This window comes from Vitis vinifera, chromosome 18 (assembly GCF_030704535.1).
Source record: "Vitis vinifera cultivar Pinot Noir 40024 chromosome 18, ASM3070453v1".
NCBI lineage: Eukaryota > Viridiplantae > Streptophyta > Magnoliopsida > Vitales > Vitaceae > Vitis > Vitis vinifera.
In genome coordinates, this window is record NC_081822.1 from 32,117,814 (window position 1) to 32,134,589 (window position 16,776).

Here is a 16,776-nt window from a genome sequence, read left to right on the forward strand (position 1 = left end):
TTTTCATTTTCAACCATTTCATGTGCCCTCTAGGAAGTTATGTGTAACAAATTCATAGAATTTCTAAATTTATTACGAGGATGATAAACATAAATTAAGAGTTACTAGTGCTTACTTGATATAAGGTTGGATGACAGTTGCATTCTTCAACATATAATGATGTGCTTGCAACCACAAATTTGAATCAACTTTCATGATGTGGCCTTTAGATAGCACAAAGCTAGTGTCTTGCTTGGGAGAGTTGAGTTTGAGAGAAGAGATTCAAGCGAATTTCCACTCTCTGGTATTATTGTTGTTGTTGCTTTCTTTTATTTTTAGTTTCTAGGTTCCCTCCTTCTCTCCTATTTAAAAATTATTTAATTTAAACCTCCAACCAACACTTGCACCCCAAAAGCTAGTACCTTGAGCACAGTTAATCCAAAGTTTTCTATGAAGATGATCTAATTGGTATACAATTGTTAGTTCTTTTTATTTATTTTTCTTTCTTCAAGAACTAAAAGTCTCAATTATCACTTTGGTTTAAATTTTGTTCTTTTTACTTTAAAATAGAAAAACATTGTCGAACCATAAATTATGACAACAATTTTTTTGCTGTAAACTTATTTTTATCATTAAACTACTACTAGCCCCTTCCTCTAGGGTTCAAGCTTCTTAGATTGAGTATGTTCAGTGTATAGTGTGTGGGATTTGGAGAAAATTGAAACATAATAGAGAACATATAGTCAACTCCCAAACAGTTCATCAGATTCAATGACATCAACTAGAAAATAGTCTTTAATGCATTGTTTAATGCTATTCAAACCTCAAGTGGACTCAAAATAAACAAAACCACTTCGGCTAAAGCTGTTAAGCTTGATGAGAAAAAGAAAAAGAAAAAAAAGATGACATGACCAAAGGAGAAGAAAAGAAAAACAAGAAAAGGAAATGAATGGAGAAAGAAAAAAAAAAGAGACCAAATCGTGGAAGGAGCTTTCTTCCATAAGCGGTTTAGCCTCTGGGGTCCATCTCCTCACTTTTCTTCCTATTACTTTCCCTACCAGCGGAAGAGGGAGGGGTTAGACCAGTTACCCACAATATCCCCAGCAATAGATGTTCAAAATTTAGGGACATTGCCCTAGAGATGTGGAAGTAATAATAGGGGGTTGGGTCTCTATTGCTCTACAAAACCAAAGCTTCTATTGCGTGTACACGCTTCACTCCTAGGACCCTTTTGGGACATGAAGAAATTCAAGAATTGATAAAGAACGTTTCTTGTATTACATTGACTATTGATACATTGATATAGTGTGAATCTAAGATAATTCCAGAAAGGATAGAAACATATTCCTCAGAAGAGCAAACCCAAAATGTCTGCCATCTTTAAGATGAAGATCAACTAATAAACAAATCCCATAAGAATTAGCAAACTATCAATTAGTGCCATCAACACCACAATCTTCACACAAAAATAAGAATTGATTCTTAAAGCCTCCTACCACTCATGAACCATCGGCCCTTCACCCTCAGAAGAAACCATCCACTCCTCAATCACATGTCTATACCCTAGTGTGGGATATATCTTTTGCAATGACTATGCCCTAGTATAATGCAAATCCATCTGAACATGAACATGGCAACGTCCTAGTATGGATGTTCAAAATCATGTCCACCCAAATGGCTATGCCTCAGTGTACACTAATAAATCTATATCAACTATTGCATATCATAAGAATACTTTCACAACCTTCAAATCTTTAATTAAATGAATATACTCCAGTATCAAGAATCAAGCAAATTAAACGACTATGCTCATGCGTAAACAACTAATTGAAATGGCTATATTCCAATATGATATACCCATCTAACCAGATTATATCCTTAGTGCACTCTAATATCTCCAAATCACTCACTATACTCCAAGATAAAGAAAATATTTTATTACCTCCATAAAATGTCTATGCCTTAGTATAAAAAGTCAACAAAAATGGTTGTACCATAGTATGAAAATCCAATGACTCTCGATGAATCAACATACTCCATCGGTATTCTCACAACATTCATGCTCCAACGAATCTTAGACACCATTCATGTGGAAGCTATCAAGCATAATGTGTGTTGTCATGGCCTCAAGGTAGTCCTAAGACCTAGGATGAAAGGCGGCAGACTTGGTATCAAGGGTAAAAGAGCTGAATGGAAATGAGGCTCAAAAACCTAATGAATACCCCATGTTTATGGTGTACATAATGTGATAACTAAATAAGGAATCCCCAAGGTCTTGAACCACCCAAATGCTTTACAATATGAAAAGATTCATAATTAACTAAATAAAAAGGATAAATGAGGATTATATGAATATATTGATTACTACTCAAAAAGTGCATATTCTAGATAGTAATTGTCATAAGTTCTAAATTTTTTAGTAATAATTATACCTAAAAGACTCAATTAACATGTTGTTACTCTTGCAAAGGTTACAAAACAATTTGTGTGAGCTATGAAGTGATTTCAATGTGTAAATGATGCCTTTCATTGATCATTGAAAAAAAAACATTGATGAGTACTTGCAAAGAGGAGGAATAGCAATTTCATGTGATCATATGAACTTTGGCATGATTGTGCCAAATGATTCAATAAGGAATACTAACAAGTTTTGTGGTGGAATATATTATCTACCATTTTTTTTATATCCCTTCCACATGACATATGTTAATCCTAAGTTAAGACGTAGGATATACCTATCCCGTGTATCATAATTTTATTTTTTTATATTATTTATTTTGTAAAATAATTTTTTTTTATGATAAAAAATTAAATTTTTGGTTAAAAAAAGAAAGGCTAAAAAAATATTTATAAAATATAATAATAATATACGTATTACTTCATATATATATATAAATCATTTTTATATATTGAATAACATAATATAAAAAAAATTGTTTGTAAAGTTTAAATATATTAATCATGGATATTGTTAAACGTAAAAGAAATTTCATATTTTTAAAAAATAGAAAATATTGGAATGCAATATAATTCTTATTTTAAACATTAAAAAATAATATATATATTCTATTTTATTTTTTTATTTATTTTATAGATTAAATATAAATATAACATAACATGTCCCTTTAGATATGCTATCTTGGATATCATGTTCATTAGATATAATATCCAAGGACATCATATCCCATTGGAAATCATATCCTATGATATGCATTTCTTATCTAATAGGATATGATATCCTAATATATACATATCCTATCCTATCCTATCTTATCCTACCAATTAAACATAGTCACAATGTTTTAGTGCTTCTAGCTTGAGAAATTCAAGAAGAGCGTTGAGAATTTTATCAAATTTCCTATAGAAGGATAATTAAAAGAGAAGGAAAGTACAAAATCTTCTTCATCTAGTTTGGCCACCATGAGGTAACAAGCGTGTCCTCATTGGACCTTTTATTAGAAATGAAACATGATAATGCTTAACAAGTTCACAAACATCACCAATGAAAGGAACCGAGATCCTTATTTTTAAACACATGATGGAATAACTTCTTTGACAAAAAGGAAAAGAAGATGACTTAAATGTTAACCCAAAGCCATATCTGTTCCATTGTTTAGGGAAAAGTAGAAAATCAGCCAAGGTCTAATCCATTATCATTTCTAGTAGTATCCATTTAGTACACCCACTCTTTTATTTTAGCATGCTCAATCATCTTCGTAGTCACCAAGTCTTAAGATACACAACCAGTGAATGTAAATATAATTTTAAAATTCAAATCCTTAGTTTCCCTATAGAAAATAAATTGAAAGATAAATTAGGCTCTGTTTGGTAACTGTTTTCGAAAATAGCTTTTAAATATAGTTTTTTGAAACTGTTTTCTAATGTTTTGTTGAGAATCTAAAATGTTTTTAACTTATTTTTAATATTTTTGAATATGTTTTAAAAATAAATTTATATCCAGTGTTTTATTTTTAATCATTCTATATGTTTGTATAATTATTTTTTAAAACAACCCATAGAAAACAAGTGAAAAAAAACTAAAAGATATTTTTTTTTAAGTACTCTATTTTGTGTTCTTGAGAACAGAAAACAAAACACAATTTCTAATTGTCAAACATGTTTTTTTGTTTTTTTTTTTTTTTTTTTTTTTTTTTTTTTTTTTTTTTGTTATGGAGAATAAAAATTTGTTCTAAAAACAGTTGTCAAACATGCCCTTATTGCTCGAACATCTAGCAAGCCATTAATGAGGCTTTGTTAATCTAGATGTCTTAGTTATAACCATGGCCTAATCAATGGAGCTAGCTAGTAACTTTTGTTTTAGCGTCCTATTTTTTCTAGATGATGTCAAGCTAAGTGTAGTAGTAATTATTCTAGAGGACCATATAGTGAGTTCTCTAAAGGATAGACACAAAATTTTAAGTCCTTTCTCAAGGCAAGAAAAAAAACTAGCATGTGTAAAGTGCCACAACTATCATGTACTCTTATTCAAAGATACCATATTGGATGGAGCAAACAAAGATTCTCAATACATCACCGTATGCAACAAGAAGATTACAAGATTTTATTTGTCATTCTATGCCAAAAGGTGGAAGGTTTTGTGGTAATATTTGATATTCAGTCTCCCATTGTCACGTAACCAATTTTGTTCTAAACAAAGGTCTTCTGACATTTGATCGTTGTCTTCAAATTATGTTGATCACCAATATTAATTAATTAATTTTGATCAAGTTCAAGCTAATATTTTTAAATCTCGAATTGATAGTATATAGAATAGATTCTTCGTTTGTAGAATAATATTTAATGAATTCAAACAAAAATAAGGGTGCGTCCTCAAATGCAAAATGAAATATGGAATGGCAGTGGAGACAGGAATTAAAGCATTGTGAAAATATTTTAACCTTCATTTGCTACTCATAGCTTTACATATGTCCATGAAAAGTGAATTGGACCGAATCTATGCATGAAAAATCAATTTGCATTAGGTAAGATGATATCATCTCATATTAGAGTTTTACTTTGGAAGACTAATTCCAAAGAAGCTGTATTATTTACACCATTCAAAGTATTCATCTCATATTAAAATATTTATATGCTATTAAAATTTCTTAGGAAAATGAAGTTACATTAAGAAAATACCCTAGTTTCAGTTAGAAACGAAGGTAGAATGAATCATGCACGTGTTCCAGGAATACTTTTCGATGAACCAAGAATCCGCAAAATTTGAACTAAATTACGTGTTGGGTTTATCTCCAACTCCAAAAAGACAAGAACATCATCAACAAGTGGACACTTTGATGCAAGAAGATGATGTTTCTTCGACTCTTGGCTGCCACTAGAGATGCATTTTTCCTTGTTGCGTGCCTTTGGAAAACAACTGAAGTGAAATTGGATGATATGCACATGAATAATCAAATTATCAGAGATAAGCTTGCACAGAAACCATAATGTTAGATTCAAGTTCGAGTTTAAACTGGACATATGTATACCAAATTCATTTCCACACCTTAAAAAAAACATATTCGAAATAAAATAAAATAAAAGGATCAGCTTAGAACTTAATACAAATCAAAGTAATTCATTGCTAACACCATCCTCGAAACACGGATATGCTTACATATAGACTGAATTCATATAGTAGTTTATGAAATTTAAGTGCATCAGAGTCAGTCCTAAACATGACTGAATTAACCAAGTCGTAAATCCATCTACATTTTATGAGGCTGGAGGCGCATTGGGAGACCATTTGCAGGAATGGGTGAGGGGTTATATGTGATCTTTTCGTTCGGAACTACTTTCTCCAATTTGAATCTTGACACCACATTGTACATGAACACAAGTAGTTCTAGTCGAGCATACTCTTTCCCATGGCACATATGAGGTCCTCCCCCAAAAGGTACGAAAGTGTATGGTACAGGCCCCTCTCCTTCAAATCTTGAGGGATCAAACTTTTCCGGATCTGGAAAGTACTCGGGATTCTTGTGCGTTGAATGCACAGTCCAATGTGTCTGCAATAAATTAAAATATGCATTTGTAGTATGCATTACAACTGTATAACATAATCTTAATTTACTAGCATTAATAATAATCCAATGGAATCATACATCTATTCATAACATACCTTCCATCCTTTTGGAACTGTAAAACCTTCATAAGTGAAGTCAGTTAAGGCTTCTCTGAAACCTCCTATACCCGGTGGTGATAGCCTCATTGACTCCCTCGCCACATTCCATGAATGCTTCATATTCTGAATGTCATTCCAGTTGAGAAACTCTTCTGGACCTTTGGACTTTGCAATCTCCATTTGCTCTATTGAATATTATAAAAACAAATTTTAATCTAGGTAGCTTAATAGTCCATCACAACTTAAAGATAAGGAGCAAAATGGTTTGAAAATTGAATTCTTCTTGTGATTTTTTTCTTTCATATTCTTATATTTTTCAAGGCCAAGACAAATTTAACAACAAAATTACTTCTAGAAATGATATATTTTGCATAGAAATAACATAAAAAATAGCGTCGGTTATAATAGACTATCTAAAATATTTGTTAAATTCTTAGAGCACTACTCTTGGGCAACCCATAGTTGAGATTGGTTCGGTTGCATGTGATTCCATACAAGTCAAATTACTTGAATAAACTCCTTCTAACACTAATTTAAGATTTTCGAAAGTAATTTCAGTTATCCATAAAACCATGCATGCATGCTGGAAAGGTACACAATTGAGATGAGGCGAATTTTGGAATATAATATCAGTTAAGCTGGTTTACTTGGATTAGTACCTTTCAAGACTGCATCATAGACATCTGGAAACTCTGAAAGATACTTGAGGACAAATGTGATAGCAGTGCTTGTGGTTTCATGGCTAGCTAAGAGTACACCAAGAATGTAAGTACTAATCTCCATTTCATTCAGAACCTTACCATTCTCATCTGGCACAAGTAGCATGTGGGATAGTAGATCTTGAGCTGCTAAATCTCTCTTCTCTGTTAATTCCTTCTTTCTCTTTTTGATTATTTCTATGAGCTCTTTGTGAAGGATGTTTTTTGCTTTGATAGCACGGTTGAATGTTGTACCAGGAATATCTATAGGCAAAGAAATGAACCCTGCCATAATATGATCGAAGTCATTGGAAATCCTAGCAACCCATTCAGAATCTTCAATCTTTAGAAACAACCGACAAGACAACGCAAAGGTATACTTCTTTGAAAGCAGATAAACCTTGACTTTTTTATTAGGAGCCCAGTCCATGTCTATGTGCTTGTGTGCCATCAAATCCATGATCTCCACATACTGCTTGAGAAATTGAAGAAGAGCTCTGTGAGGTTTGGTCAGATCTCTTGTTGAGGCGTCATTTAAAAGAGAAGGGAAGTACAAAATCTTCTTGATCAAGTTTGGCCACCATGAGGTAACAAGCTTGTCCTCGTTGGAGAATAGGAACTTGTTCCCTGAAGCCCCACACATCACAGCCATGTTCTCTCCCATCAAGGAGGTCCGAAATACTTTGGGGGGAGTACTTTGTTCATTCTATCCTTTATGAATTTTTCTGGTTTCCCCCTTTGAGCTGTGAAGGCAAACTCCAAAGTTTCACCAATCACCGGCCATCCCTTCCTACCAGGTGGTAGATTTGTGCTGGTAGATTTGTGTCTGAAAGCAAGAAGGATTATTACAAGAGATACAGAGAAGAGTATGAAGTAAATTAGGTATAAGAAGAGATCCATCGCTTTTAGTCGACAAAAACAAGGACCATACAAAGGAGGATAACAATGAAAAATGTCAAGCAACTTCTGGGGTCTAAACCCCCCAGACGGGAAGAAAAATGTAAAACATATTGGTTATAATTGAGAACTGAAGGGGGGCTCGTCTTTGAATATTGGTGAATGTGCTAGTCAGCTACTACTTGCAATAGTTTTATTGAAGGTGGGCTTGTCTTTCCCTGATTACCTGGAACTAAATAAAAATCCTCTAGCTAGTTTTGGATTTCACAGAGAGTGACATATAAAAATCCTTTAGCTTGTCTTTCCCTGATTACCATTGAGAGTGCCAATTGGTAACATATTTGAAAGCGACACTAAAGTAGTATATATATATGAACTTATAATTATTTGAGTTTTGGAGTGGTCTAATTAATTAATTATAGCTTATTAGAACTAACTACTAAATTGGGAGCCATTAAAATTAATTTATTAATTAGGATCCTATGGATTAGATTAAGCCTATAGTGAGTCTAAGTCACTTAAACCCATAAGAGAGTTCATATAAATTTACTTAGAGTTTAGGTTTAGATACTCTGCACTCTCCCATCATTAGAAAATAAAGTCTCAATCTCTCTTCTCTCTCCCTCAAGTTTGTGTATGTAGCCACTCTATATTCGTGTCAAGTACTAATAATAGAGCCATTGAGTGAAAAACGCACCTTCTTTTCACGATCCTTGCATTGAAAAGTATAGTTTTTAGCACCTAAATCTAAGAGTTCATTAACAATATATTTCCTTATCCTTTGCTTATATATAGTAACCCTAGGATCTTAGAAAGTATGCACCTTTAATCCCATATTAACACCGACTACCATGTTGCCCTTGTTGTACTTCAAAGTTAATTAGTCACCAACATAAATCATATTAGTTAGTGATGGAACCCTTATGACTATTCACTCAATTTGTATTAGGCCAAGAGCAACAAGTTTTGGCACACAACACATAATCAATCATGATTCAGGTTCGTGTGAGTAGTTTTCATGTCATATTCACCTTCATATATCAAAGCTTATAATAATGAATTCAAGAGATTTAATGAATTTTAAATTGTTTCCATAAAACGTTACTTACCTGGTGTACAAGTTCACTAAAATTTTCAACTACCAATCCTCCTTCCACACTAATTTTTAAGCTACAGCTAAGAAACTCATTCATGGGAGAAAAACAAGGAAGAAAGTGATGAAGTACTTTATGATCTTCCCAGCTTCAATTGAAGGTTTCTAGCAACCACACAACTTGCATTAAGCTAGTTGCTAGTTGGCTTTAAGCAATTGTCCCGTAATCAGCCTCTCTTGGTGTCCCTGAGCAGACATATTAATTTAGCCATAATGGCAACCATATGTGGTAGCTAAGACTGGTTAGTTCTCAGCCACACCAAGGAAATAACCAATTTACTCAACCAGTTACTTTCTCAGCAGTCTAAGCAAACTGCTTGCTTTCATATTAAAGGTAATACCCACCTTATTAATTCATTCTTAAGTTTGATTTATAACTAACTTTTGCCACTAATTAAAGTTACCATTCAATTCACTATCCCACCACAATATTTCCCGCAATTGGTTTCTTGAAAACAAGCATGAAGCATTGATTTTTGCCTTAAAGGATCTAAATGAAATCGTTGCTAATTGTTAAAGAAATTAGGGTCATTACACTTGTGATTTAATAAAGCTGTTTACAACTATTCATGAATTTCATGAATTTTGGCAAATAGAAGTAGTGAAATGACTTGCATTAATCAATAGCATTGGATTCAAAGGTGGATGTGTGCTAGTATATATGTGTTATACATTAACCTAGACCTATGGAGATGCATGTAAATAATGTCACTGGACAAGTATTTTCTCTAAGCTAAGATCTTGCATATGTTTTAAATCATGAGAAATTATTAAGCTAATATTGAGCAACAATTGCTTTAAGTATATATATGTATGTATATATCCTTATTGACTTGAGTGTTTATTGAATTCAACACGTAGTAAAATATATCTTTAACATACACACCATAAATTTTTGGCATTTGTGATTGTTATATTCTTTTGAGTAATTTTAAGGTTAATGATCAAGTTTAATCTATAATCATAGTGATTCCACATTTAAAGAGACTTATACTGTGTTCAAGAAAATTAAGGTTCTTCATATACAAGTTCAAGTCTATCATCCCTCATCTTCAGCACAACTTGTTAACGTCTTCACCAAAGCAGTGTCCAATGCTCGCTTGCTCCACATGAGAGACAAATTCAGTGTCACTCTAGCTCACCCTGAGTTTGAGGGGGGTTGTTAGAGTAAATCAATTAGCTTCAATCCAATAACAACTAGCTGCAGTTCATTAACGGCTAAATTATCTTACCTGTAATGCATTGTATTTCATTCTATTAAAATAACCACTTAGATCAACTCCAAATCTTGAAGACTGAACTACTTAAGGATGTGACGATGTAACAAGCAACTTCACTTACTAAACAAATAAAATTCTTCAACTTCACTTACTTAAGGATGTGGCATTTTTTTTAAATGACAATTGTGTTTTCCTTTTTTTAAAAAATAATATTAAAAATAGTTTTCAAATAAGGTCTAAATTTCTAAATTGACTTAAAAAAAAAACAACTATTAAATTTTAAAATTCTTTTCTAAAGGATTGAATAACATGCTATATAATTTGGTTTAAATCTATTTATTTAATGTTTCCATTTAAAAATAAATAAGAGAAGTTGTGCGATATTATTATTATTATTATTGTTATTGTTATTATTATTATTATTTTGAGAATCAAATTCATATTGAAGTATTACAATTAAATAATCTGCTTATGGTAAGAAATGTTAATTTTCTTAGGTGAGACAAGTAGCTAGCTTACTTCCTTAAGCCCACCAAGGCGGCTCTCTTCCTCTCTCTAAATTTCTTAATTCAGTGGAACAATTCTAAGCTAATACTTTTTTTAAGAATATTCAACCCAAATTATGTCAAAAAAACTATTATCACTTTCCTTACATATTCCATTATATTTGTACTATTTTATTGCAATAACAATGATGAAGAATCAATTGAGATCGATTAAAATTGGACATAAATAATTTTTAACCAAGGAAAAAAATAAAAATAAATAAATATCTTTTCATCTTAACTTCTACACATATATCATCTAAGAAAAGGGTAAAAAATATATGGTAAAAGACATTAAAAGATGAATATCCACTTATTAAAGAAGTCTATAAATCATTATTAAGAGACCAATCACAACCCTTTTCTCATTTGAATCAGGAATATTAAGTTGATTTTTATTTCTAAAGAGCTAGTAATTGGTTATAAACCACTAATCAAGAAAATATAATGGCTTCACCTTTTGGTTATTTGATTATAAAGTCATTGAAAATTTTTGCCTCTTGGTTGTTTGATTCAAAAGTCTCATGAAAAACTTTTGCATTTGAAATTTAAGGGTAACATAACGTCAAGAAGGTTTGGTGAATTTATTAGTATTTTTACTTTGGTATGCACAAAACATTGAATTAATAACTCATTTTTTGAAGTTATGATTTAAACCACAATTTTGATAGTAAGAAAATTAATTATATAAAAAGGTTTCCTAAAAATTAATAAAGAATTTTTATTATAAATATTGTCTTTTTATTAATGTTTGATAATTTATATAGGTTATTCTTCACTTTTATTTTTATTTCATTTGTGACACCAAATTTGTAATTTGCACATCAAAGGATAATATTTGCTTTCAATAATATTATTTCACAAACTATGGGATTTGTTTTTAGTTTAAAATAATTTAAAATAAATTATTATCACTTAGAAAACTTATTATTTATATTTTGTGGGGTCAGTTTGGTTCTAATGTAAAATTGGTTTTTCTATGTGAATAGAGCCAATGGAAATAGCACAGTCCAAAGGTCCAGGTGAGCTTCTGAATTGGAGTGACATCCAGAAGGTGAAATATACTTAGGTGTGTAGCAAGTGAATCAATGAGGCTTGCACCCCTTGCCCAAGGAGCTTTTAGAGAAGCCACAACTGACTTCATTTTTGCAGGTTTTACTATTGAATGACATGTCCTAGGAGCTACTGACATGGAGCTGAGTAGATTGAAGTGGAAGTAGTCAAATAAGTTAGTCATGTGGAAGATTTACCTATTCCTTAGGAAGTATTTGTTGGTTTGTTTCTATTCTTTAGGAAGTATCTATAGGTAGCAAGTTTGTTGCTATTTTTTATGTTTTTCTGTTTTAAGCTAGCTGTACAAATAAGTGCTTTGAAGCTTGATAAAAATATCACTTCAGATTCCTCAATGTTCTGTTGTTTCCTGAGAGTTTCTACACTTTGTTTCTATCAAAACCCACAAATTGGTATCAGAGCCAAGTTCTTGAGTAACCTATGAGGTGAGTGAGCCTAAAAAACCTACAAACAATATCCAGAATGACCTCAGAAGCTTCACTAAATGCATTGGCACCTCCAGTGTTTGATGGAATAAATTATCAAGCGTAGGCTGTCCGTATGGAAGGTTATCTTGATGCTAGTGATCTGTGGGAAGCTGTTAGTGAGGAATATGAAGTTCCTCCCCTGTCCGACAATCCAACTATGGCTCAAATAAAACTACACAATGAGAGGAGGCAAAGGAAATCAAAGGCAAAAGCTAGTCTATTTGCAGCTGTCTCATCTACAATTTTCACCAAAATCATGACATTGAAGACAGCAAATGAAATATGGAACTTCCTAAAGAAGGAATATGAAGGAAATGAACGAGACAAAGGTATGCAAGTACTGAACCTGATTAGAGAATTTGAGATGCAAAGGATGAAAGAATCAGAAACAATCAAGGATTACTCAGACAAACTTCTTAGTATTGTTAACAAAGTAAAACTTCTTGGTACTGACTTTTCTGATTCTAGAATAGTTCAGAAAATTTTTATAACAATTCTTGAAAAGTTTGAAACTACAATATCATCTCTAGAAAACTCAAAAGATGTGTCAAATATCACCTTGGCAGAGTTGTTGAATGCATTACAGGCTCAAGAACAAATGAGGCTTATGAGACAGTAAAGAATTGTGGAGGGTGCATTTCAAGCCATATCTCAATACAAGAAAGAGATGCAAAGCAACAATAACAGCAACAACAACACTCAAAAGTTTCCACCATGTCCTTATTGTAAAAAATCCAATTATCCACAAAAAAAGGTGTTAGTGGAGGTTGGATGTAAGATGTCACAAGTGTGGTTAGCTAGGGCATGTGGAAAGGATATGCAAATCTCAACAGCAGCAAGGAGAAGTCAAGGCTACTGTGGAAGAACTTCAAGATGAGCAATTGTTTGTGGTATCATGCTTTGCCACTAGCAGCTCCCCAGAAACTTGGCTTATAGATAGTGGTTGTACAAACCATATGACTTATGATCAAAGGCTCTTTAAGGAACTTAACAAAACTGTTACTTCCAAAGTTAGAATTGGAAATGGAGCATATCTTGCAGTAAAAGGCAAAGGAATAGTGGCAATTGAAGGCCATACAGGTTTGAAATTAATCTCTAATGTCTTATATGTTCCTGAGATTAATCAAAATCTGTTGAGTATTAGTTAGCTGCTGGAAAAAGGCTATAAGGTGTTGTTTGAGGACAATCATTGCATGATTGTTGATGCACAAGGCAGAGAGGGATTTATAGTCCAAATGAAAGGCAAAAGCTTTGCCTTGGATTTGATGCAAGAAAAGCAGGCTGCAATTCACTAAGAAGAAAGCAATATAATGCTTTGGCATAAGCGTTTGGGGCACTTTCATCATACCGCCCTTCTTTTTATGAAGAAGAACGATCTTGGAGAAGGCTTGCCTGAATTAGAAGTGAAGCCTCCTACCTGTGTAGCCTGTCAGTACAGGAAACAAAAAAGACTTCCTTTCCCACAAAACAAGGCCTGGAGAGCTACTCAAAAGTTGCAGTTAGTACACACTAATGTGGGAGGACCTTAGAGAACACCATCACTGAATGGCAGTAAGTTCTATATTGCTTTCATTGATGATCACACAAGAATGTGCTGGATTCATTTTATGAAATTTAAATCTGAAGTTGCTGACATCTTCTAGAAGTTTAAAGCTTGGGCTGAAAATCAAAGTAAATGTAAAATGCAAGTGATCAGGTCTGATAATGGAACTAAATACACCTCAGAGAAATTTATCAAATTTTGTGAGGATGCAGGCATTGAGCACCAGTTTACAACACCTTATACCCCTCAACAGAATGGAGTCGTTGGGAGGAAAAATAGAACACTTATGGAAATGACAAGGTGTTTGTTGTATGACAAAGGGCTACCAAAGAAATTTTGGGCTGAGGTTACACATACATCAGTCTTTCGACTAAATAGACTACCAATAAAAGCTTTCCAACAAAAGACTCCATTTGAAGCATGGTATGGCTATAAACCAAGGCTGCAAAATTTTAAAACATTTGGTTGTCTTTGTTTCTCTTATATTCCACATGTTAAGAGAGACAAATTGGATAAGAAAGCAAAATTCGGGATCTTTATAGGCTATAGCTCAATATCAAAGGCCTATAGAATCTACCTTCCAGAAAACAACAAAGTAATATTTAGCAGAGATGTCAAATTCTTCGAATCAGAAAGTTGGAGTTGGGAGAATGATAAGAAGCTTGAGTCTAAAGAGAATCTTGAGTTCCAAAGGGACCTTAAGTTTCAGAAGGAGAATGACAATATTGATGATGAACCTGTCAGGGGAACCAGATCACTCTCTGACATCTATCATAGGTGTAATGTTGCTATAATAGAGCCTGCAAGGTATGAAGAAGTTGCAGCTGATAAAAAATGGATGGATGCAATGAAGGAGGAGCTTAAAATGATTGAAAAAAACCAGACTTAGGAGCTAGTGGACAAACCGATACACAAAAGGGCAATTGGAGTCAAGTGGGTTTATAGAACCAAACTCAATTCTGATGGTTCTATAAACAAACACAAGGCAAGACTGGTTGTCAAAGGATATGCTTAGATGTTTGGGGTGGATTTCTCTAAGACTTTTGCCCCAGTTGCTAGATTGGACACTATAAAAACGTTGTTGGCTCTTGTTGCTCAAAATGGATGGAATATACATCATATGGATATAAAATCAACCTTCTTAAATGGATACTTGGAGGAAGAAATTTTTGTGGAGAAACCTGAAGGTTTTATTGTTAAAGGAATGGAGAAGAAAGTATATTTCCTTAAAAAGGCCTTGTATGGTTTAAAACAGGCGCCAAGGGGCTGGTTCAGTAGGATTGATTCACATTTGTTAGGCTTAGGCTTTACAAAAAGCCTAAGTGAATTTACTCTATACTTCAGGAAGGTTTGTGATGAAACACTTGTGGTATCTTTATACATTGATGATCTACTTGTGACAGGAAGCAGTATGGAGCAAATTGACAATTTCAAAAAGGAAATGAAGGATGTTTTTTAGATGACTGATCTTGGGAGGATGACATTTTTTCTTGGCATGGAGGTATAACAAAAGCAAAATGAGATCTTCATATGTCAATAGAAATATGCCAAGGAAATCCTGAAAAAGTTCAAGATGGAAGAGTGCAATTCAAGTGCAACTCCAATGAATCAAAATGAGAAGTTTTGCAAAGAAGATGAAGCTGTAAAAGCTGATGAAAGGCTTTCCAGGACCATTATCGGGTGCTTAATGTAGCTAACAACAACTAGACCAGATATTATGAATGTTGTAAGTTTACTCTCAAGGTACATGCATTGTGCTAGTGAAATTCACTTTCAATCAGCAAAAAGAATTGTTAGATTTGTCAAGGGTACAATTGACTATGGTATGAGGTTTTGTCAAGTTAAAAACTTTACTCTCCATGGTTATTCAGATAGTGATTGGGCAAATTGTGTTAATGACATGAGAAGTACTTCAGGTTATTGTTTCAGCTTTGGTTCTGCTATTTTTTCATAGTGTTTCAAAAAGCAAGAAGTCATAGCTCAATCCACAGCAGAAGCAAAATATGTAGTTGTTGCTGCTGCTATGAATTAGGCTCTCTGGATCAGGAAATTGATGGCTGACTTGTTTATGGAGCAAAAGGAAAGCACACAAATACTCATAGACAACCAAGCTGCAATTTCAATTGCAAATAATCTGGTGTTCCATGGCAAAACAAAACATTTCAAGTTGAAACTCTATTTCCTAAGAGATGTACAGAATGAGGGAGAAATACAGTTGGTCTACTGCAAAACAGAAAGTCGAAATGTTGATATCTTAACCAAGCCACTTCCCAAAGCTAGATATGAGTTCTTGAGGCAAAGGCTTGGAGTTTGCAGCTCTAGAGACAAGGAGGAGTGTTGAATGACATGTCCCAGGAGCTGCTGACATGGAGCTGGGTAGATTGAAGTGGAAGTAGTCAAATAAGTTAGTCATATGGAAGATTTACCTATTCCTTAGGAAGTATTTGTTGGTTTGTTTCTATTCTTTAGGAAGTATCTATAGGTAGCAAGTTTGTTGCTATTTTTTATATTTTTATGTTTTAAGCTAGCTGTATAAATAAGTGCTTTGAAGCTTAATAAAAATATCACTTCAGATTCCTCAACATTCTGTTGCTTCCTGAGAGTTTCTACACTTTGTTTCTATCAAAACCCACATTTACCATTCCAAAGGGATGGAAGGTATGTTATATATGACTAGAATATATAGATGTATGGCGCCTTTTGGTTTAATGCTCTACTAGAAGATTGTATTATATGGCTATGGGCTTGGCTCAATAGTATTGCATATTTCGTTTTGTTGCAGACACATTGGAGCGTACATTCAACACATAAATACCCCAAACACTTTCCGAATCCTGAGAAATTTGATCCATACAGATTTGAAGGAAAGGGCCCTGAGCCATACACTTTTGTACCTTTTGGGGGAGGACCTCGAATGTGCGTTGGGAAAGAATATGCTCGACTGGAAATGCTTGTATTTATCCGCAATGTGGTGACCAAATTCAAGTTAGAGACTGTGCTTCCAAATGAAAAGATTTTGTTTGGTTTGTCAGCCCTTCCGGCAAAAGTTCTCCCAATTCGCCTACGGCCTCATCAAAGTTAA

General features: G+C 33.3%; 1 protein-coding gene and 1 pseudogene across 1 annotated transcript; one reads left to right on the forward strand and one right to left on the reverse strand.

Annotated features, from left to right (window-relative positions):
- Nucleotides 1-5,532: 5,532 nt before the first annotated feature.
- Nucleotides 5,533-7,853, reverse strand: LOC100260265 (beta-amyrin 28-monooxygenase-like; annotated as a pseudogene).
- A 4,371-nt stretch (nucleotides 7,854-12,224) lies between these two features.
- LOC109121638 (cytochrome P450 85A1) lies at nucleotides 12,225-16,776 on the forward strand. The gene is made up of 4 exons (XM_019216377.1): nucleotides 12,225-12,480; nucleotides 14,237-14,501; nucleotides 16,268-16,352; nucleotides 16,477-16,776. Exons 1-4 carry the CDS (start codon nucleotides 12,225-12,227, stop codon nucleotides 16,774-16,776), a joined length of 906 nt encoding a protein of 301 aa, XP_019071922.1.

What these genes read in the sequence shown, in the direction of transcription:
- LOC109121638 (XM_019216377.1), top strand. Translation starts at nt 12,225, where the DNA reads ATGGAAGGTTATCTTGATGCTAGTGATCTGTGGGAAGCTGTTAGTGAG. An exon ending in GCTATAATAGAGCCTGCAAG is followed by an intron (nt 14,502 to 16,267) that starts GTATGAAGAAGT and finishes ATATCACTTCAG; the next exon opens with ATTCCTCAACATTCTGTTGC. An exon ending in CCATTCCAAAGGGATGGAAG is followed by an intron (nt 16,353 to 16,476) that starts GTATGTTATATA and finishes GTTTTGTTGCAG; the next exon opens with ACACATTGGAGCGTACATTC.